This window comes from Gopherus flavomarginatus, chromosome 2 (genome assembly GCF_025201925.1).
Source record: "Gopherus flavomarginatus isolate rGopFla2 chromosome 2, rGopFla2.mat.asm, whole genome shotgun sequence".
Classification (NCBI taxonomy): domain Eukaryota; kingdom Metazoa; phylum Chordata; order Testudines; family Testudinidae; genus Gopherus; species Gopherus flavomarginatus.
The window spans coordinates 165,004,975-165,028,482 of record NC_066618.1 but is presented as its reverse complement, the minus strand read 5'-3'; the positions used below and the strand labels follow the sequence as shown (position 1 = coordinate 165,028,482).

The window sequence follows — 23,508 nt, the reverse complement described above, 5'->3', positions numbered from 1 at the left end:
GGAAGTGCTATTATCCCCATATTGCAAATGGAGAACACAGGTCCAGAGAGGTGAAGTGACTTACCTAAGGTCAGACAGGCAGTGTGTGGCAGAGAAGGGAATTGAGTACTGATCTCTCAAATCCCAGGGAAGGACCCTAATCACTGGACCATCCTTGTTCTTTAAGACCCAAGACCTCTCATTCAGGGGAGCACAGCTCTGAGACCTGCTTTCTCCTTTTCTATTCTCCTTCAGGCTTTATACTGCAGGCAGATGTTTTGGGGAAGGGCAAGCTGTCTCCAAGAGAGAACATTAAACTCTTCCTTCTCTGATACAGTATGGGGTTTGTCCATCCAGCCCATCTCAGCAAACAGTGCAGCTCATGAGTGAACCAGCCAACAGTACTACTCAAATAGGCCATTGACCAGCCAGCAGATACTATAGATATCCTGATGCTGTAGATCTACATTCCAGCTAGTGACAGCAAAAGGCCCCACATCAGATCCCCCTGAGCCATCCAGGTCCCTTGTTTTGGGTTCTTTTTGAATATTTACTTCTCTCAGACTCATGCATGAGCCACATCAATGTGAAATAAATTGACCATGTTAAAAAGAGTAACTAAAGCATTCAGACAATCAGTTTTCGCACTTGAAAATAATTGGGCTGTGCTAGTCTGTTGTGGGAGAAAGCAGAATACATGCCATCTTGGTGAGTTTTCTTCTTTTCTCTGTATAAGAAGTTGTCCAGCCCTATTTCCATCAAAGGGACCCTGCTCCACAGTGACAGGCTTGCAATGTTTCTCTTCATATTATGGGTCTGGGATTTATGTATTTATTTTTAAAAAGCAACTACACTAAAGTTTTAGTTAAGTGCCCCAAAGTTAGGTGGCTTCTCCGAACTAACTGAATCTTCTAAATCTGGGCAAAAAAGTTTAGAGTAGTTCTAATTTCACTTAGAGTAGTTTTGCTATCCTCCACTGAAGCCATGTTGATTTTGGGCTGCACAAAAGGAGTTTGTGTGGAGGATTTCATGGTAAGTTAGCTGGTGCCATAGCAGGAATCACTGCATGAAATTCTCAGGCCTGTGTTATGCAGGAGGTCAGAGAAGATGATCATAATGGTCTCTTCTGGATTTAAAATCTATGAATGGATCAAGCAAAATGCACCCTAAAAAAACCCCACATCGATGAGCAAGCCAGCCAGCTTGGCTGAATGCAGTGATGGAAATTCCCAGCGTGTGTTGTGGAACCATTGAGCTGTAATCACTGAAGGACAGGTTATCTGGGTTTGCCTGTGACTCTCCATCCCCCTCCCAGAGATTCAATCTGTTACAGTCACGTACCTTTTCAAAAAACCTTTTACATTTAATTTCTGTCAGCACCTTATTCTCACCTGCCGCAGGTGAGACCCCACCTCAGAGTCTGCCACTTACACAGTAATTAGTGCAATCTCATGGGATTTGTGTATGCATGCGTATAGCTGTTTTTCTTACCCATCCTTCCTTCTGAGAGTAATTTTTCACCAACTTGCTATGGAAACATCATGAGCCACAACGGCTCCACAAACAGATCCCACTAGAGCAGACTGAAGGAGTTTTTAAAATAAATTATCTAATTGCTACTAGTTAAAATAATACAGGAGTAGCTTGAAGAATGCTGCAGAAGGATGATCCTGTGGTTAAGGGACAGGACTGGGGGTCAGGAGACATAGGGTTGGTTCTTAGTTCTGCCACAAACTCACTGTGTGACTGTGGGCAAGTCAATTAATCTCTCTCTGTTTCATTCCTCCAGCTGTAGAAAAGGGAGAAGAGTATTCTCTTCTTCCCACCTCCTGATTGTCTTTCCTATTTAGACTGTAAGCTCTTCAGGACAGATCTTGAGCTACTTTTTGTCAGTAGAGAGCCTAATACAATGGGTCCCTAATCTCAATTGTGGTCTCAGTGCTACTGCAAACAAAAAAATAATAACAAAAATAATTAATAAAGAACCTTAGGTCTCTACCTTTAAATTCCAAGGGAACCCAAATGTGTTTCTCTAAAATAAATTCCATTTTCTATATTGGCTAGGAGACATTCTTTGTTGGAGGCAGGATCCTGGACTAGATGCAGTGCTGAAATGCTGTAGTCTAGCAATTTCTATATTTTTAGGAATGTGTGCAAGTTCCAGTGTACAGATTTGCCTTTGAGGCTTACCTACAGTGAGTGGTTTTCTCCTTCCAAAAAATCAGCCTACAGTCTTGGTCAAGTTTTGTTCTACAAAGGGCTGGCAAGGGAAATAAGTGCTTCTGAGCAGGTTTCTCCCATCCTTACTTGCAATCTGTCCTGAACAGAAAATGCATGATTAGTTTGTTCCAAGAAAGCTGAGTCTGAGTCATAAAGCTCAGATCTGTCTCCAAACCCAAGACCTCCCCAAAGTTCAGGAATGGTCCCATAAGAATGGCCGTACTAGATCAAACCAATGGTCCATCTAGCCCAGTAGCCTGTCTTCCGTCAGTGGCCAATGCCTGGTGTTTAAAGGGAATGAACAGAACAGGATGAATTATTGAGCGAGCCATCTCCTGACATCCAATCCCAGCTTCTAGCACTCAGATGTGAAGGGACACCCAGAGCACGGGGTTGCATCACTGACTGTCTTGGCTAACAGCCGTTGATGGACTTATCCTCCAACAACTTATCTAATTCTTTTTTGAAGTAAGTTACACTTTTGGCCTTCACAAAATTCCCTGGCAATGAGTTCCACAACTTGACCGTGCGCTGTGAAGAAACACTTCCTCTTGTTTGTTTTAAACTTGTTGCCTATTAATTTCATTGGATGACCCCTGGTTCACGTGTTATATGAAGGGGTAAATAATACTTGTTTGTTCACTTTCTCCACACCATTCATGATTTTATAGACCTTTATCATATCCCCCTGTCATTTGTCTCTTTTCCAAGCCAAACAGTCCCAGTCTTTTTAATCTCTCACTTCACATGGAAGCTGTTCCATCCCCCTAATCATTTTTGCCCTTCTCTGTACTTTTTCCAATACTAATATATCTTTTGTGAGATGGAGCAATCAGAACTGCATGCATTATTTAAGGTGTGGGTGCACCATGGATTTACATAGTGGCTTTATGATATTTTCTATCTTATGATATTTTCTGTCCATCTGGAGTGTTGGTTAAAGCCTGTCTCTAGATGCTTATTATTATTATTTCTATCATGGTAGCACTTGGATCCTAGATCAGGGTCCGATTGTGCTAGGCTCTACACATGGTAAGAGATAGACCCTGACCTAAAGAGCTTACAATCTAAATAGACAAAGGGCCAATTATTATCCTTAATTTACAGATGATGAATTACGTCAGAGAGATTAAGTGATTTGCCCTGATCACACAGAGTGTTTGTGGCAGAGCTGGGAAATGAGCCCAGATCTCTTGAATCCCAGTTCAGTTCCTTAGCCTTCGTCTCAATAACAGTGTAGGCTTGGATGTGTCCATTGCATAGGACACAGAGACCTGGCACACTCCTTCATTTTATTCAACCTTTTTTCCTCCTTTAAAATAGAAAAAGGACTAAGACTTCCTTCTTGAGCTTCAGGGATCTGTTAATTGGCTCCCTAGTAAAATTACACAGAGTCGGCTGCCTGATAATGATTGTAAATGACAGAGACTATCAGGTTTACCTTGTGACATCCCTGGGGAGCTTGCAGTTAGTTTAGTCTGAACTCTGCTTCAGCTGTTCGGGTTCCTTTCTTCTCGGCATGCGGTGGCTGGACTCAAGCTGCAGTCTTTCAAACCTAATTAGTGTTATGGGAAGAGGGAAAAAAAACAACACCCTTTTTCGTTCCCTCAGCTGACTTTGTAATGTAAGGACAGAGCCTAATTTATGCCACAAGTTCCTTTTGAGTTTTTATATTTCATAGCAATATCTTCTGTTGTGTTTGCATGAGAAGAGTATTTTAGAGTATTTGAACTGTGAGGTCCTTTCTCCCTCGGCATGGTTAAGAAGCACTAATCTCCCAAGAGTAGTTAATTATGGCTGTTCCATGCATTGTTCAGCAGAGATTCAGGTATCTTCTGCCTCCTATTAGAGAAAAGATTTCAACTAGCAATAATCATACCTCAGATTAACTTCATTGGTTATGATACTGCCAGCTCCTCCTCTCCTCGAGTGTGGTATTAGCATTTGAGCTTGTCAACATCTTGAAACATCAACAACAATTTAATTTTCAAAATCTATCTCTCACCCAAAAAGTAAAGCAAAACCAAACAAAAAGGACAAAAATTCCTTCCACATGCCCATACTTGGACAAACTCAAGAGTTGGTTGGCCTTTTTTTGAATTTCAATTTTTTTTTAAATCACATTTTGAAATTTCAAATTTTGAGGAACTTGGAATATTTTATGGGAGAAAAGGCCTGATACTCTAGCCTTTTTTCCTGAGCATTATCATGGGTTTTTGAACTTCTATGTTCAACTGTCCTTTGCCCAGATCCTTAGCCTTCCAGCTGACCCATTTGTTGCTGTTGTTTTACACTTGAGAAGAGCAGCTTGCCAGGCAAGGAAGCTTTTCCCCCTTGGCACAACTGGCACCTATAAGATGGAGGTGAGGACTACCTTCTTTGAAGTATCAGGTATTGACCATAGGCAGAAAACTGGCCTTGAAGGACAGGTAGTCTAACCACACAAGGTATGTTTCAGAGAATCTATATTCTACATTTACTTGGGAGGAAGCTCAAAAATAAAGGGAAAGGGGGAAATGAGATGGTAAACAAAAGATGAGGGGGAAGACAGAGTGGAAGAGAGACAAATCAGAAACGTGTATTTCACAATTAGGAATGCACTGGGGAGCTCCCTCTGAGTCTGCTGCTCCATTGAAGTCAATGGGAGTTTTGCCACTGATTTAACAGCACAGGGCCAAGCTCTCCATGCCATCTTCCACAGAAGGGCAGCAGATAGCTACGCTTGGCTTTGCCCCTCTTCTATCCCTGTTTCTGTCTAGAAGGGAAAACTGTTACATGCCTTAGCTCTGTGTGTGGCCTGAGAACCAAGGGGGAGATACCTTATCAGTAAGAAGTGGGTAATGCTAATTGGGGACAGATGGGTTACTTTCAAAGGTAAAGCTGGGAACTGGGAGCCCAACTTCCATTAAATTTCCCCGCAAGCGAGGTGTAGCCTGATGATTAATTTGAGGGGCAAAATGCACGTGTCACTAATAACAGCCTCTTTCTTTGGTGGCTATTTAGAGATTAATTATGAAGAAGATGATTGGTGAGACACATAAAGAGATTTTATGAATTTTATTAATACCACAATCATTATAAGCGAAATCACAGAATTAGAAAAACACAAACAGCAGCAGAATTCACATATTGTATACTCATGAATCCATGGGGCTGTGGGTTCCCCTTAATGAGAGAAAAGCATTAAGGTTGACACCATTCTGCCATCCTGAATTCTTGCCAAGGCTCAGGTTCAATACCCCTGTATGCCCCTATTTCTTACATCCACCTATTTCTGAGACCATATTTGATTAAGTCTCGACCTCTTGTCTATTCTTGGGCATTTGGGCTATCTATTTTGGGTATTCCCACTATTGTCGTAAGGGTAGAAGATTCTCTGTTCAATGACATTAAGGAAGTCTGGCTAAATACAGCCTTTGCAGGCTATCAGTCTGTTACAGGATACATATTGCTAAATCTTCTAATCCAAGGTTACTTACCTATGCTAACTTACATTAAGCCTAAAGTGCCTCATGCTAACAATTACTACTACTAGGCCCCAAGCTAAATATTGTACCCCAGGTCTATTGCAAAGCCTATTTGAAAATAATCCTTACATTTCTTTGGTTACTCTTACTTTGCATGAAAACTTGAGTTTCATTGATGTTAATTTAGAAAGAGTTAAGATGCTTGCTAAGTTATAAATGATTATTTACCTGATCATCTGAGTTCAGGTCATGGGTCAAAGGTTAACATGGATGCCTAACTTCTGTAGGCACTTTTGAAAATCCCAGACTGAGTGGTTACACAGTTGCTCTTGTCAGTGTTTAAGCATTTCAACTGCCTGCTACATCCTTAGGAAAAAATGACCAAAAAAGCTCATTATGGGGTCTTATTAACCAATACATTCTTTTTTATTTCCAGGGAATACATCACAATGTCACGTCATTCTGCTTTCTGGAGCTGTCCATATGACTCTGATGCATTCTTGGTGAAAGATCCTCACAAACTGACAGGTCACTAGTTGCTGTGGTGCCGAATGGGACAAAGCAAAACAGCATATCCGTAGGTAACATCTTGAAATCATTTGGGGGCCGAGCAATTGGATACCTGGAAAAGCACCAGAACATGAGACTCCAACAGCTCTGTGGGCTGTTTTGACCTTTGCTAAGTAATGCTCAGGACAGCTAGGGAATAGCAGCTTTTTGCAATGTCTAACTACACTTGAAAAATCCTTTTGAATAATTAGAACAGGGACTGTGAACAGCTAGCCAACTACAAAAGCAACTTCTCCTCCCTTGATGTTCACACCTCAGCTGCTAGAAGAGGGCCTCATCCTCCCCGATTGAACTAACCTCATTATCTCTAGACTGATTCTTGCCTGCATATTTATACCTGCCTCTGGAAATTTCCAACACATGCGTCTGATAAAGTGAGTATTCACCAGCAAAAGCTCATGCTCCAAAATGTCTGTTAGTCTATAAGGTGCCACAGGACTCTTTGTTGCTTTTTACAGATCCAGACTAACACAGCTACCCCTCTGATACCAGAACAGGGATTGGCAACCTTCAGCATGCAGTCCATCAGGGTAATCTGCTGGCGGCCCGTGAGACATTTTGTTTGCATTGACTGTCTGCAGGCACGGCCCCCCTTGGCTCCCAGTGGCCATGGTTCACTGTTCCCAGCCAATGGGAGCTGTGGGACATAGTGACCAGCACGTCCCTGCAGCCCGCTGCTTCCCGCAGCTCGCATAGGCCAGGAACAGCAAACTGCAGCCACTGGGAGCTGTGGAGGACTGTGCCTGTGGACGGTCAATGTAAACAATTTGTCTCGTGGCCCGCCAGTGGATTACACTGATAGGCCACATGCTGAAGGTTATGCTGTAGATCAGATTAGATGATTATTGTGCTCTCTTCTGACTTTAAAATCTGTGGAATCTATGAATTTGGACAACTCCACTAATGTCACATTCTGGCCTTTCACTAATGGCCAGTGTTCACATGTAAAGAATAATCAGACATTAAATAAGCATCATTGTCTTTCATGCTAGCCCATAGTAGGCACTGTAACCACCAAAGAATTAGATATATCTAAAGGTCTCTGTTCAGGGGATATCCAGGGCCATAACAAGGGTCCTTAGCTTGACTCAGAACTGGGGAAGGGACCAGAATTAGGATATCATGGAGGCACAGCACTGGAACAGATGGCGCTGCTCTAGTTTAAGATTAAGGTTAGCATCTGAGCTGCAAATCAAGACTGAGCTATCTTATTAGAGCCACATGAAGGCTTCATCTGCCTGCACTGCATGTGTAATTAGTGAATGCTGTGACTCCTTGGTTTTCATGGGCACTCCAAAATTGATTGTATCTCCTTTCCCACCACCTAAAATAATTGCTGCATTATGATTATGATTGATTAAACAGATATTTTTTGGCTCTTTCTTTCCCAGCTCAAACTGAAGTAAATATAAAACACTGTTTCAAATAAAATGCACTCCCCTATTCCTGTACGGATTGGGCTCTTCTGTCAGACGGTAGAGTCCAAAGCAAAGGATTCCAAACAAGTCTAATGCTTTGCAGTAAACGTCTCCAAAGGAATCCTGCAGTGAGAGAACAAAAAGTATTCTTATCTGGAGTGGTCGTTCAGCCCTCTGGTGAGATCAGTCAATTAGCAGAGTTATTATTATTGGTATTTCTGTAGCACTGAGGAGCCCCAGTCCTGGACTAGAATCCCATAGTGCTTGGTGCTGTAGAAGCATAGAATAAGCCCCAAAGAGTTTTTACAGTCTAAGTAATATTAAGTAAGAATATCTGACACCCTTAGCCACAGATTCAGATCCAATTTAATGAACCTGAATTTTACATATGTCAGCTCAGTCTTATATCTCCACTAGAGCATGTGGGAATGGTTGTGTTTCGTATTCAGCAGCCAGAGAAAAGCCAAAGCCAAATAAATTAGACTCTGATTCAGCAAAGTACATAAGCATGTTCTTAACTTTAAGCACTTGCTTAAGTCCCATTGACTGAAGGGCTTTGCTGAATCAGGGCCTTACTTTGGAGAGTGGTTTTCAAAATGCTTAATAAGGATGATCATTGCCTAGCCTTGAAAGTAACATTCACTAGCCTTGGTACATGGTGCATGCCAAGATTCCTCACCCTACCACCCCCCTCCATTGGTTCCTGTGGATTTGTATGAAGGAGACAATAATGACCACTGGAGAGATGACCATGGATAGCAATCAGGGCCAAAGGAAGCCAGGTATCTTTGGAAGAGACACATTTAGGCCAGGCCCTGGTCAGTAGGCACCAGTATTTTGGCAAGAGAACAACAAGAGGATAAGTTAATAGAGGCAGGGGAGGCTCTAGGGATTTTGCCGCCCCAAGCACGGCAGGCATGCTTGCGGGAGGTCCACAAAAGCCACGGGACCAGCAGACCCTCCACAGGCAAGCCGCCAAAGGCAGCCAGCCTGCCGCCCTCGCAGCGCCGGCAGTGCGCCCCCCGCAGCTTGCCGCCCCAAGCATGCAGATGGCGTGCTGGGGCCTGGAGCTGCCCCTGGATAGAGGATGATTCAGGTGATATTTCACTCTGAGACTTGCAGGAGGCCAGAGTGTCAATATCATATTAAGACACCAATATCCCAGCTACACAAGTGAATCATGGGATATTTTGTACATCGTCATATTCTTATTAAAGTTCCAAAATGTCTTGCTGTAAAAATAAAGGATATTGTTGAGATGGTCACCACTGGCCACTCATGGGCTATCTCAGGTCAGTGTCACACGGGTGTCTGAATTTGAGTCCCACTCTTGATCCTGCATCACTGCTAGCCTGTGCTATTCCTTAGTTAGTGATATTGTTTCATGGAGTGGAAATGGTGCTTGTTGTATTGTGTTGCCATATAACCCTCAGGCCAGCCTGCACTTGTATGCAATGGTACTTGTCAGCACATGACTTAATACAAGCAGCAAAGAATCCTGTGGCACCTTATAGACTAACAGACGTTTTGGAGCATGAGCTTTCGTGGGTGAATACCTACTTCATCAGATGGAGACATGCATCTGACGAAGTGAAGTGGGTATTCACCCACGAAAGCTCATGCTCCAAAACGTCTGTTAGTCTATAAGGTGCCACAGGATTCTTTGCTGCTTTTACAGATCCAGACTAACACGGCTACCCCTCTGATACTTAATACAAAAGACTGAAGAAGCAGGACGATTTATCCTGTGATACAGGTGTGGCCCAAACCAATTGCATTTGTATCTTAGTGGTACTGAAGCAGGTCTTCGGTAGGTGTATATCGGACAATTTACAGCCATCTGAGGTTCTGGCCCACTGTTGCCAAGTAGTAATAGAAGTTGGCATCAGACTACGTACATAGTTAGGTTGGATAAGGGAGGAGATATTTACTGACTGCACTTGGTAAACAACCCATTATTCAGTGCGAGGTCATGAAATATTTACCCCATAAAACACTGAGATACAGGATATGTCATATACACAGGTCAGTCTGTTCACACTGCTGCACTGAATAGTGATATGGGACCTGATTGTACTCTCAGTATTGGGTTTCCATTGACTTCAGGGGAGTTACTTCTAATTTACACCAGTGTGAGATCAGAATCAAGCCCACAAAAGGCAACACTACCAAGACTGTGCTATAACTCACCCGGGAATCTGTTAACAGTCTCTTAGACAGTGGCACCAGTGAAAGTTTGCATCTAGCTCTGGGGGCCACATATGCCATGCTGTTGAAACTGCCACTCAGCATATTCTTCTCTGCCAGCTGTTCCTCCAGTTCAGGGTTTGTCCCACCCGTCACCAGAGTCTGGAGCAGAGCCAAGATGTGGTGGTTACGGTAGGTCTGGAAATGAAGGTGACAGCAGACAGGAGAACCTCCAGTTCATATCAGGCTGACAAAAGTGATCACCCTATCAGTTTAAGATAGAAATGACCTTTGGGTACCTCTAGTACAGTAATCCCTGCGGTGCATGATTATTCTCCACAGTGTGTGCTACAGTGTTTTGACTAGACCTGGTCAGAAAATGAGATTTCTCCCCCCTACCTCAGCAGCTCTGCCACCTCTCCCCCCCCAAATTAGATGAAAATGAAAAATAATTCATGTCCTGAATCAGGACAAAAGTGAAAAAAAATCTCAGCAATCTTAATGAACCAGAAATCTGGGGGAGGGGTGTGTGAAATTGAATTGGGTCAACAGAAACGTTTCATTTTGATTTTGAGCTTTTTATTTTCTTAAATGCTTTTTGCAATAAATTATCTTAAATTTCTAAGCAAAAAAATTGTTTGGAGTCAAAAAATGGAACACTTCACTTAGAAAATGTCAAAAAGGGGACATTTTGGCAATTTTGAAACTTCTATTTTTAATTTTTTTTCAAAACAAGAAATTAATTGAAACCAACCCTTTTCTGAGAAAAGTTTTGGTTTTGATGAATTTGTATTTTCCAATGAAAAAATATTTAGTTGACAAATTCCCATCTATCTCTGATCACAGTCTAAGTAGGCAAGTCAGACAACAGGCGAAAGGGGAAACAGAGAAAGCAAGTAGTGAAAAGACTTGCCCAAGGTCACACAAAGGTCAGTGATAGTAATGGAAAGAAAGCCCAGGGCTTCTGATTCCAAGCACAGCACCCTAATTATGTGGCTGTATTTTTTAAAGTTATGCAGCATGCTTTAGCTTCATGGGCCCTCTGTTTTGGAAAAAGACTGCTGAAGACAGAACTAACACATAGAGCTTTCAAAATATCACCCCAGAGTGGCGAAATAGAATACTCAATAAGTGTATAGTCCAAACTCTGCAGGACGCAGTGGGCCTGATCCTCTATTGTCCCGCATTTTGTGAATTCATTTATACCAATAATAGTAGGCAAAAAATACTACCAGCTCAGAAAGATAGCTTCTGAAACACACTCTTCACAATGTAAGCAACTCCACAAGGAGACTCAGTGCCAGCCATTTAACATAGAGAAGGAGGCTCGCTGGAGAAACTGTAAAGCACACCTTGAAACGAGGGGGGGTGGAGGGGAGGGAAGACAACTGAGCTTTTGCAAACCTGAAAAAAAGGGTGTCTGGTTCAAATTCAATTTTTGGGGGGGAAGAGGGGGAAATAGCATTTTTCTTATGTTTATCTGAATCAATTCCCTCTGTTCATAATTTCAATGCATCAAATCATTTAATTTCTACTCTTTCTCTAAAACTCATTTCCCACATGGTGGGGTAGCAATCTTATGGAATCTGTCACCTGCATTCTCAGGAGGAAAAACTAAACAAGCTGTGGAGAAGGAATAAATCCAAGCTAAACTCAAATCCGCTTAAGAACATATGAACATGTTGTTGGGCAAAAGGCTATAATGCTGTTAGAGTAATTATCAGCCTTTTAAAGTAAGGAGCTGTAGTGCAGGGTTATTCTCAAGTGATACTGTTCCAGAGGAATCTGCATTTTACATATTTAACTGAAGAGCACTGAGCTATTTAACATATCGTTGCTGTAGTTTTTGACATCAAAAGAATTGTATTTCCATACTTGGGCGAATTAATAGGATTTGCATGTCACCCTCATTCTGTACTTTCTTTGCTCAGTTATACTGTAGAAGTTTGAAAGAGGCAAAACAAGTAAAGAGATGTGTAAGAGTATATGCACGCAGGCAAGTTTCAGCATGCATAAAATGGATCTCCAAGCTCACTGTAAAAGAGCCAAGTTCTTGTGATGAAAGGGGGAGACACCACTGACTTCTCCATCTGTTATTTGGTTACAGCCTGAAGAGTGTGGCTGTCCTTGGAATGCCACTGCATAGAACAGGACAGGCTGTGAACCCTATTCTCACATTACTGAGCAGTTACCTTGCTGAGCATGATAGGAAATCCAGACTAATTGCAGGTGCTGAGCATTTGCAAACCTGGCCCTGCATGAGTTGCCCCTCATCATGCAGAAAACCTGCGGCAGAGCCATTAATTGAACTCTTTTCAGTGCCTTAATCACAAATCATCCTCTCTCTCTTCTGCGCTATATAGCTCCTTTCTGCCCAGTTAGCCATCAAGTATCAGGTTAGCACGAGAGCCATTTCTACTTTGGACTTTCCAGGGAGTTATACTTCACTTGACAGAAACTACTGTCGTTGATTTTCCTCCACACTGACCTCTCTAGCACCATCCTTTCTAGTTACAGGAAAACAACAAGTTGGCTCTCAGGCAGCCTCAAAAACCCAGGAACTTTCAGCAGATCTTCACAATGATGGGAAAGCAGAGATGATATTTAACAGCTGAATGCTTTTCTCTAGTCATTATTCTCATTCGCTTGCTTTGCGTTTCCCAACCCTCTGCCTGACTAAACAACATCATGTCTCTTTTCCTTCTTTCCTACATTTAAAGACCAGCTGAATCTGACCAAAGACGTTCTGCTGAAAAATTAGACCTGAGAGTTGATCATTCCTGGACTGACTTGGGATCTGAAGCCTGAGTGAAATTTTATCCTTGAAGACAGGTCATGCTAGATCTCAAGTTACTTTTACACTTGACACCAGCAATCCTTAATTACAGTCAGGCTGACTGACATATCAGTGACTAGCAGCAATATAATACTTTCCCTAACACTGGAGCCTTCTCAGAAAAGCATAACTGGACTTGACACTCTTTTTTTCTGGACTGCTTTTCCCTTCAAGCGGTTTGCTGTGTATTTATTCAATTTCTTTAAAACTGCCGCCCAAGCAGTATCTTGTTACTCCTGAATCCAAGGCACATCACATGTAACTTGCCTGCAGCACTGGAGGTCGAGGGGAATGGGAGGTGGCACAGTTAAGAAAGAAGGACAGCCAGTTTGGGAGATGCAGGCTTATTATGAATTGAGCTGCTGTCTTGCTGACAAAATGTTGGCTTAACTGCCCCACACTTTCCATCATCTGTGTCACTACCATCAGAATCACTCACGTCTGTCAGCGATCTGACATGAGTACATTATTGGGGTGGGGAACTGTCATGTTCTTTCTGCTCTCCTTACATTTTCAATCCCATGTACCATGTTAAACACACTCTTAAAGATATACGAAATGTTATACAGAGCCATTGCCAACAATTTTTGCAGGTTCACAACTTTACCTCTTTTGTAAGGGTCCTAATCTGATGTGGCTTGCAGACATCTGGACCACATAGGGTCTATGATTGTGGCAACACGTGTAGCATTAGTTGTACACCTAAATCTCTTTGTAGAAAACATACCACTGTCATGATACATAGCCCACAGAAGTCAATAGAACTACTCCCATTAACTTCACTTTTCAATCCAGCCAAATTGAATTTCCATGCTGGTGCCGGACGGACATCCCTGGAGAATGAAGTGTTGTGCTTATCCCCACATCAGTTATAGCAGGTCATGTAAATGTCCCCCCACACTTCAGCTCACTAATGCACTTCAAGCTGGACCTGGAGGTACCTTCTCCCACTCCCCTTGTCCCTCTCTCTCATGGATGAACAAGAAGTTTGAGTCTTCATGGGCCATTCAGTTTTTGGCACTACTATTGTGATTTCCAACAAAAGGTCCAATTGGTGTCAAAGGTAATGATGGTTTGAACGAATACATTTCCCTTCACAGGAACAGCTTGCTCGTGATCTAAATCATGCTAAAAAAACAGTCATACTAATCCTAAATATCTTTTACAGTAAGTAGGAATTCTTTAAAACAAACAAACAAACAAAAAAAAACTCTAATGAAAACACTAAAAAATAACTCCAGATAACTCTTATTTATATAGCGTAGGGCAGCTGTTTTCAAACTGTGCATCGGAACAACCTGTTTTAATGGGGTCTCCAAGGCTGGCCTTAGCCTTGCTGGGGCCTGCAGCTGAAGCGAAGCTCGAGCACCACTGCCCGGGCCAGAAATTGAAGTCCGAGGGCTTCAGCCCTGGGTGGTGGGGATCAGATTACAGGCCCCACACCTGGAGCAGTGGGGCTCAGGCTTTGGACCTGCCCACCCGCACCCAGAGCAGTGAGGCTTGGGCAGGCTCAGGCTTTGGTCCCTCCTTTTGGGGTCATGTAGTAATTTTTGTTATCAGAAGGGGGTTGCGATGCAATGACATTTGAGAACCCCAGGCGTAGAGAATGAGAGTGCTGATAATGGTGTGCACTGAATAAGATGTCTCTTGGAACTTATGGTTCTCCGGATTCCCTTAACCCTGTGGAACTCACTGCCACAAGTTATCATTGAGGCCAAGAGCAGGATTCAAAAAAGGAATAAACATTTCTCTGGATAACAGGAATACCTAGAGCTATAAAATGTAAAAGATTAAAAATATACAAGAGTTTTGGAACAGCTATAAACCCTCCTGCATTAGGGCATAAGGCAAACTCTAACTAATCCAATCACTACCTACTGCAGGGTTTCTTGCACCTTGGTCTGAAGTAGCTGGTGTTGGCTATTTTTGGAGACAGGATGGGAGACTTGGTGGATTTATCCCATATGGCAATTGCTATGTTCCTTGATCAGTTGTCCCTGTCCTAGCAAGTGGTTGTTTATGAGGCAACCAGTTACACGAGTCAGTGATGTACTTACAGCGGACAAGAGTGAATCCAAAAAACTATCTGAGAAGATAGCTCCACTGGAAAAGGTGGTGGTGAGATCCAGCTCCTGCCCTGGGATGTGAGAGGTGCTGCTAATGTTGTGATCAATGAACTGGACATTCGATGTAGCATCTGTGGAATCAATCAATCAAGCAATCAATCAATAAAAGAAGGAACACTAAAGATCTTAAAAACACTGTAGTTACCATACAGGATGAGAACAGAACAATGATTCATCTAACCTAGCCCATTATCCTGTCTCCTGCACTAGCCAGAATCTATTGCTTTAGAAGAAGAGGAAAAAAAGCATTTAATGAACCTGACCCGTTGTGCACTGGGGCAAAAACTTATCACACCAAGAACCCACACCTTAGTGAAATGGGGAAAAAGTTTCCAAAGCACTCAAATGACTTAGGAATTAAAGTCTCATTTTCAAAAATGACCTAAGTCTTAGGTTCCTAAGTTCCCAAGTCACTTAAATGTTTTGGAAACTTTTACCCATAATGCCTCAGTATCCTGTAGCAGTGAGTTCCATGAGTTAATTATATAATCATAAAAAAGAAAAATGCTATGTGTTTAAATGTGTCTAGTTATTTTTTTGAAACCCTTACCCCACCAGTTCTTATGTTATGAGACATAGTGGGACGTCAGGCCGTCTGTCAGTCTTGCCCACATTTAAGAGCGAACAGATAGTTCTTGAAGAAATCCTCATAATAAAAAATGGCATTGCTTTAACTTTCTTATCTATTTTTAATAGACTGTGTAAATCCATCCAGGCAGAAGGCACCTGCTGTGCTCCTGAATGCACTAGGTATATGCTAGTATTCCAGTGATGCCAGTGAGAATGTTGATGAATGACAGCAACACAGTTGGAGTGAGACAGAATGAGCAAAGGAATTAAGACCAAGAACCCATTTTTTCCATTAAAAATAAAACCTTAACAAGTAACCTTTCTGTGATTACTGATTAATGTATTTTGTGCCCTGCAGAGCTAGGAGGCATTTGAACAGATACTTAAAGCAGATGACTAAAATTGGCCAGTTTCACATTGCTGTTGAAAGACCCGGTGACACTGGCGTTATCATTCAGCAGTGTATACAGACATTTAACCAAATCTAGATGTTGGGGGTCAGACCCTCAACTGGTATAAATCAGCATTGATCCATTGATGGGCCCATAAAAATCTGGATATAAAGCCCATGGATATACTAGCATAGATTGAAATAACCTGTTTTGTTTTTTCACCCATTCTTTCCCGTTTAGGGGGGTTGTTATTGTTTCTATGTTTTCTGTTTCACTTATTGGCCTCTTGTGCCAGGGGTATCTAGCTGCCATAACTCCAGAGGAATGTCCAGTCATCCTGTGTTTGAGGGAGTAGCTGAGCAAATCAGAAGTTTGTTGCGTTGAAAATCCAAGCTCTGCCAGCCAGTTCCCAGAGCTGAACAAAAGCCCACTGCACTCAGTGAGAAATTCTATTGACTTCAATGGGCTTTAGATCAGCCTGATGGGAGTGGCTGGTTTGGCTAGTTCCCTTCCTTGAATACTCTTTCTCATGTCCCCATAAGTCAGGGAAAAGCAGCAGTCGATCAGAGTATAAGGGCAGTAACACTACTCTCCAGATGTGGGAATGATCCTCCAACAGCTATATCCATGTCTATTTCTTTCATGGGTACTCAGGCCAGGGTACTTGGCCAGCCAAGCTTGGCAATGCTGAATCAACTGAGATATCATATTGCTGATGAGAATCCTGAGGAAATGGCTTGGCTGCTTTTAATACAATGGGTCTGAGTTCCTGGAGAGCATTTTTTAATGTAGAAATTGGGTCTGCTGATGCCTTCTTATGCCTGTTAGGAGCTCAGAGTCTGTAATGGGCTTCCTTTGGTAGGTGGCGACTGAAGAGCTTCTATGAATTTACTATTTACCCGTTATATTGTGGCAGCTCCTGGAGGCCTTCGCAGTCAGTACTCCATTGTGCTAAGTGTTGTATGGACATAGAGCAAAGGTCAAGTCTTGCCCAAAAGAGATGGCAATCTAAAAGAGAGAGGATGAAATCCTATGCCCATGAAGATTAATGTCAAAACTCCCATTGACTTCAGTTGGCCCAGGATTTCACCCAAAGATACTAAGGGTCTAAGACATTAAGGGATACTAAGATGCTTCTTTTGACAGATTTTAAACAGTGTGTGACTGGTATCCAGAAGATGCCCTCGGTAGATGGCAATATTGGTAATGGATGTCCTATTGCTGACATTGGTATGTAGTACCCAGCAGTGACCAGAGGTTAGCCACAGATTTGATCCAAAAGAGCATTTATGTATACGGCTAACCTCAAGCACACAAGTAATTCCTCCATTGGCTTGGAACTAATCATGTGCTTAAAGGTAGGCACAGGCATAACTGGGTCACTGGACTGGGGACTATATGACGGACTTTTTGCAAGACAGCTGTTTTTGTGCTTTCAGGTCTTAAACTCTTGAGGGCATTTGCCTTCCTACCTTACCCCTGAGTCTGCAAATAGATTCCCAATCTGTTCTAGGCCACAGTGGGGGCAGAGAAGCATGTGCTATGGGACTGGCCCCAATTTGTTTCTTTGTCAAAGATCTAACATGACAACAATGCAAAGCCATGTCAACTGATTGCAGGTGTTTTCCCCTCCACTGCCACATGGAATCCTGGAGGGAATTGTGCACTTCGTCCATTGCCTATCTCAAGACACCAGCTTGACAGCATATTCTCTCCTCAGTGGGGCCGGATCGTAGCAGCCTGCTCAAAACATTCTGAGATGCTGGGAGGCCAGAGACATAAAAACACAAACCACAGCACAAGTGAATATCAAAGCATGACTATGGGAAATTCAAGTGTCAGAGTGGTCCATAGGTCTGAGATGCTGGTAGGACAGGTGTTATTATTTATTATTTCTATTGCAATATTGGCTAGAAATCCCAGGCATGGATAATACCCCATGGTGCTAGGTGCTGTACAAAAAGATGGTCAATGCCCTGAAGTGCTTACTATGTAAGTGAGGTATCATGCCCTAAACCTATGCTTTGTAATTGCTTCCAAGACATGAGACAAAACACTGATGAAGTCAGACTGAAACCCTCAGAGTTCAACCTTCTTTCATGATTTCTGCTGCTTCCTGGCACCTATGGGAAGTTAAGCTGTGATAAGGCAGCATCAGGACCATAGTAAGAGGTTTTGAGGATGTAAATAAGATAGTCTTGTGGCTAAGGCACTGGACTGGGACTCAGAAGAGCTGGGGTTAATTTCTGGTTCTGCCTCAGACTCCCTATATGACCTTAAGCAAGTCATGAGATCTCTCTATACCTCAGGTCTCCTTCTGTACATAAAAACGGCCATACTGAGTCAGACCAATGATCCATATAGTCCAGTATCCTGTCTTCCAACAGTGTCTAATTCCAGATGCTTCAGAGGAAATGAACAAAACTGGGAAATTGTCAAGAGATCTGTCCCCTGTCATCCAGTCCCAGCATCTGGCAGTCAGAGGCTTAGAGACATCCAGATCATGGAGTTGCATCCCTGACCATCTTGGCTCATAGCCATTGATGGAGCTATCCTCCAGGAACTTAACTAATACTTTTTTGAACACAGTTATACTTTTAGTCTTCGCAACTACATCTCCTGGCAATGAATTCCAACGGTTGACTTGCATTATACTCAGAATCATAGAATCATAGAATATCAGGGTTGGAAGGGATCTAAGGAGGTCATCTAGTCCAACCCCCTGCTCAAAGCAGGACCAATCCCCAACTAAATCATCCCAGCCAGGGCTTTGTCAAGCCTGACCTTAAAAACCTCTAAGGAAGGAGATTCCATCACCTCCCTAGGTAACCCATTCCAGTGCTTCACCACCCTCCTAGTGAAAAAGCTTTTCTTAATATCCAGCCTAAACCTCCCCTACTGCAACTTGAGACCATTGCTTCTTGTTCTGTCATCTGCTACCACTAAGAACAGTCTGGATCCAACCTCTTTGGAACCCCCTTCAGGTAGTTGAAAGCAGCTATCAAATCCCCCCTCATTCTTCTCTTCTGCAGACTAAATAATCCTAGTTTCCTCAGCCTTTCCTCAGAAATCATGTGCTCCAGCCCCCTAATCATTTTTGTTGCCCTCTGCTGGACTCTTTTCTATTTTTCCACATCCTTCTTGTAGTGTGGGGCCTAAAACTGGACACAGTACTCCAGATGAGGCTTCACCAATGCCGAATAGAGGGGAATGATCACATCCCTCGATCTACTGGCAATGCTTCTACTTATACAGCCCAAAATACTGTTAGCCTTCTTAGCAACAAAGGCACACTGTTGATTCATATCCAGCTTCTCATCCACTGTACCCCCTAGGTCCTTTTCTGCAGAACTGCTGTCTAGCCGCTCATCCCCTAGTCTGTAGCAGTGCATGGGATTCTTCTGTCCTAAGTGCAGGACTCTGCACTTGTCCTTGTTGAACCTCATCAGATTTCTTTTGTCCCAATCCTCTAATTTGTCTAGGTCCTTCTGTATCCTATCCCTACCTTCCAGCATATCTACCACTCCTCCCAGTTTAGTGTCATCTGCAAACTTGCTGAGGGTGCAATCCACTCCATCCTCCAGATTATTAATGAAGATATGAACAAAACTGGCCCCAGGACTGACCCTGGAGGCATTCCACTTAATACCGGCTGCCAACTAGACATGGAGCCCTTGATCACTACCTGTTGAGCCTGATGATCTAGCCAGCTTTCTAATCACCTTATAGTCCATTCATCCTTCCCATATATCTTTAATTTACTAGCAAGAATACTGTGGGAGACCATATCAAAAGCTCTGCTAAAGTCAAGGAATAACATGTCCACTGCTTTCCCTTCAACCACAGAGCCAGTTATCTCATCCTTTTGCTGGTTTTAAACCTGCTGCCTATTAATTTCATTGGTGACCCCTGGTTTCTGTGTTATTTGAAGGATTAAATTGCACTTCCTTATTCACTTTCTCCACACCATTCATGATTTTATAGATATCTATCATATCTCCCCTTAGTTGTCTCTTTTCCAAGCTGAACAATCCTCATATGGAAGCTGTTCCATCCCCTTAATAATCTGTGTTGCCTTTCTCTGTACCTTTTCCAATTCTAATATATCTTTTCTGAGATAAGGTGACCAGAACTGCATGCAGTATTCCAGGTGTGGAGGTACCATGGATTTATATAGTGGCATTATGATATTTACTGTCTTATTCTCTCTCTCTTTCCTAATGGTTCCCAGCATTCTGTTAGCTTTTTTGCCTGCTGCTGCACATTGAGTGGATGTTTTCAGAGAACTATCCACAATGAATCCAGGAACTTTTTCTTGAGTGGTAATGGCTAATTTAGATTCCATCATTTTGCATGCATAGTTGGGATTATATTTTCCAATATGCATTACTTTGCATTTATCAATGCTGAATTCCATCTGCCATTTTGTTGCCCAGTCACCCAATTTGGTGAGAGCCCTTTGTAACTCTTCGCAGTGAAGTCACCTTTGGATTGAGTAATTTATATCATTTGCAAACTTTGCCACCTTACTATTTACCCCTTTTTCCAAATAATTTGTGAGTATGTTGAACAGTACTGGTCCCACAGATCCCAAGGGATACCACAATTTACACCTCTCCATTCTGAAAATGGACCATTTATTCCTGCCCTTTGTTTCCTGTCTTTCAACCAGTTACAGATCCATGAGCGAACCCTCCCTCTTATCCCTTGACTCCTTACTTTGCTTAAGAGCCTTTGGTGAGGGACTTTGTGATAGGCTTTCTGAAAGTCCAAGTACCCTATATCCACTGGATTACCCTTGTCCACATGTTTATTGACCCCATCAAAGAATTCTAATAGATTGGTGAAGCATGATTTCCCTTCATGAAAGCCATGTTGACTCTTCTCCAACAAATGGTGTTCATCCATGTGTCTGATAATTCTGTTCTTTACTATAGTTTCAACCAATTTGCCTGGAACTGAAGTTAGGGTTATTGCCCTGTAATTGCCAGGATCACCTCTGGAGTCTTTTTTAAAAGTGGTGTCACATTAGCTACCTCCAGTCATCTGGTACAGAAGCTGATTTAAGTGATAGGTTACATACCACAGTTAGCAGTTCTACAATTTCGTATTTTCAGAACTCTTAAGTGAATGCCATCTGGTCCTGATGACTGACTATTGTTTAATTTACCAATTTGTTCCAAAACCTCCTCTATTGACACCTCAATCTGGGACAGTTTCTCAAATTTGTTACCTACAAGAAATGGCTCAGGTGAGGGAATCTCCCTCACATCATCAGCAGTGAAGACTTTTGCAAATAATTCATTTACTCATTTATTCATTCATTTACCTCTGTAAGATGAGGTAGTCATACATCCCTACATCTTGGAGTGTTGTGAGGGTAAATTAATTAATGGATGTGAGCTGATAATATACTATAGGGATGGAGACCTACATGGGTAGAATGTACAGTCACTGAACCTTGGGCAGCTTTGGGGAGGAACATGTTTATGTGGGGAGCTACGTTTTTCTCTCTCTCCAGCTGGTGCAGTTTCAATTAGCTCAGCCAAATAGACTCTCCTAATAGAAATTTTGTTATTTTTCGAATGTGTCTCTGGATTCTTCATTAACAGTTATTCCAAGTGTAATGACTACCAGCTCACAAGCAGCACCACCACAGCCATCCTTGGAGCTTTTCCATACTTTTACTTCCTGCCCCAGCTGGAACTGGGAAGCACAGGGGATCATGGGAATAGGAGAAACAATAAATAAAAAATAAATACATAAATAAAAAAATAAAATAACATTATTGTCAAACCTCAGATAAAGTAAACCTCTTATTCAAACCATCTCAGCCATTCCTACCACCGCCTCAGGGGATCCAGCTTTGAAAGGGTTACTTTGAGAGGTGGTTACAGATGGACAAGAAGGAAGGGTAGGTCATTGGTTCGGGCTTCGTTATGAATGGAGGGTGGTTCCGTTGACAGAATTGTCACTGAGTTCTTCAGTGCACATGGCACTTTTAAGGATCATGCCAAACAAAACAGTGGCTGAGGAAGTCAGGGCCCAGTCAGAACGCCTAGTGACACACTATGCTAATTTGATGAGTACTGCCTTGTGTCAGCACTGTAAATGGAACTAAACATCAGCATCCCTGGAGACTAGCAGCCCATCCATACCACTCTGGTGTCACACTGCTTGTTATGTTACTAGTAATCAGTTAATCATTGCACATGTTTCTAATTAATGGATTTAGTATGTAATCACCAGGGGATGAAGATGAAACTGCCAAGAGTAGCATGAAAAAGCATTGTGGGTTGTCTCTGTTATAAATGAAATCCAGAGTGGCTGAACAATATGAGATGTCAAGGACAGACGTATTCACTGGATCTGATACTAAAATGCGCCGAGCTCTCGAGCTGTCTCCAGACTTATATGGACCACATCACAGCAGTGTCTGAATCCCTCACAGTCTTTCTGAATGATCTTCACAGCACACCTCTGTGAGGCAGGTGGTACTTAGACTGCATGCTCTTTGATACAGGGACTGTCTTTCTGGACAATGGGCCTCTAGGTGACAGTGTAGTACAAATGAGATGAAAGAGGGAAGTGTTACTAGCCCTAATTTTACAGATGGGGAAGTGAGGCACAGAGATATTAAGGGACTTGCTCAGGTCCCAGAGGGAGTCTTCAGCAGAACCAGGAACTGAACCCACATCTCTTGAGGTCTAGGTCAGTTGCATGGCCACCAGGGTATCCTTTCTCTCTTCAATAGACTCCCTATACACTGGGGATTTTGTAACACACTGTTATAGGGTTTTTTTCCCCTGACTTCTTCAAAGCCACCAAATTAACATTTAAATCAACCCTTTTAAAGCTCCTTGGACATGCAGTGCTTGTTGTTTTCTGTCTGTGAATTTTAAAGGGGGTCTGGGGTAAATAAATAATGCAGTACACATATTGCTTCTGTGAAATTTGTTCCCAAAGAATAACTTACTCAGCTCTGTGATGACGGGGATCCTTTTATAACTTGGCTCTGATTCATTCTCCAGTGTTCCCACTCTGCCAACTGCCTCTGCAGAAACAGTCAACAACAACATGGGGAGAGAAGAGAGAGGTAAAGGCGGAAGACAATGGTTCAGAGACTGATGTGCAGAAAGGCACTTACCTGAGCCTAAAAAAATGTCATTGTCATGTAAAAATCCCAAAGCACTTCCTATAAATAGAAAATTTCTTGCCTCGGTTTGCTTTTCCAAGCTGTATTTTAGTCACTCAGAGTTTCAAAGGATTAAAAAAGAAAAGCTCTCCTGGGAGCTGCTTATTGACATCATAACTAAAATATAATTACCCTCTGAGGAGCAGCAGGGCTGGTAATAGTGCTGTTAGGCACAAAGCCCCTAGTAAGCCAATTTGCACTCCAAGGGGTTTTTTGTTTTTTGTTTTTTGTTTTTTTTTTGCTTGAAGGAGGCTGTAAAGAAATGGGATAGGACATGTGCAGCAAAAGTGAAGGGGAAAGCAAAATGGCCTGCGTTTTGGAACTCAAGACATAAGCCAGTGGTTTAAGCAAGACATGTGAAGGCCTCCTAGAAAATATTATTCCTGATTCTCCTCTTACTTTACACTATCTGGATGCCTTCAAGGAGTTAGTTCTGAGTTACATCAGTGGAAGTGAGAAGAAAACCAGGCCCATTTTATTCAAGAACAGTTTTCAGATACTGTGCCAGATTGTCTGCTTTCCCCATCTCTTGTTTGGATAGGATCTGA

The 23,508-nt window shown here is 42.4% G+C and overlaps 1 protein-coding gene and 1 pseudogene across 1 annotated transcript in view; both read right to left on the bottom strand.

Moving 5' to 3' along the window:
- Window positions 1-3,964: 3,964 nt before the first annotated feature.
- On the bottom strand, window positions 3,965-4,114 carry LOC127046043 (uncharacterized; annotated as a pseudogene).
- A 1,960-nt stretch (window positions 4,115-6,074) lies between these two features.
- The window catches only part of KCNU1 (potassium calcium-activated channel subfamily U member 1), a 91,594-nt gene continuing 74,160 nt past the window's right edge, over window positions 6,075-23,508 (bottom strand). The window contains exons 24-28 of the mRNA XM_050939924.1: window positions 22,742-22,819; window positions 14,735-14,874; window positions 9,845-10,039; window positions 7,671-7,777; window positions 6,075-6,288 (exon numbers count right to left, since the gene is read on the bottom strand). Coding sequence (XP_050795881.1) covers window positions 6,111-6,288; window positions 7,671-7,777; window positions 9,845-10,039; window positions 14,735-14,874; window positions 22,742-22,819 — 698 coding nt within the window. The 3' untranslated portion in view covers window positions 6,075-6,110. The remainder of the gene's footprint in view (window positions 6,289-7,670; window positions 7,778-9,844; window positions 10,040-14,734; window positions 14,875-22,741; window positions 22,820-23,508) is intronic.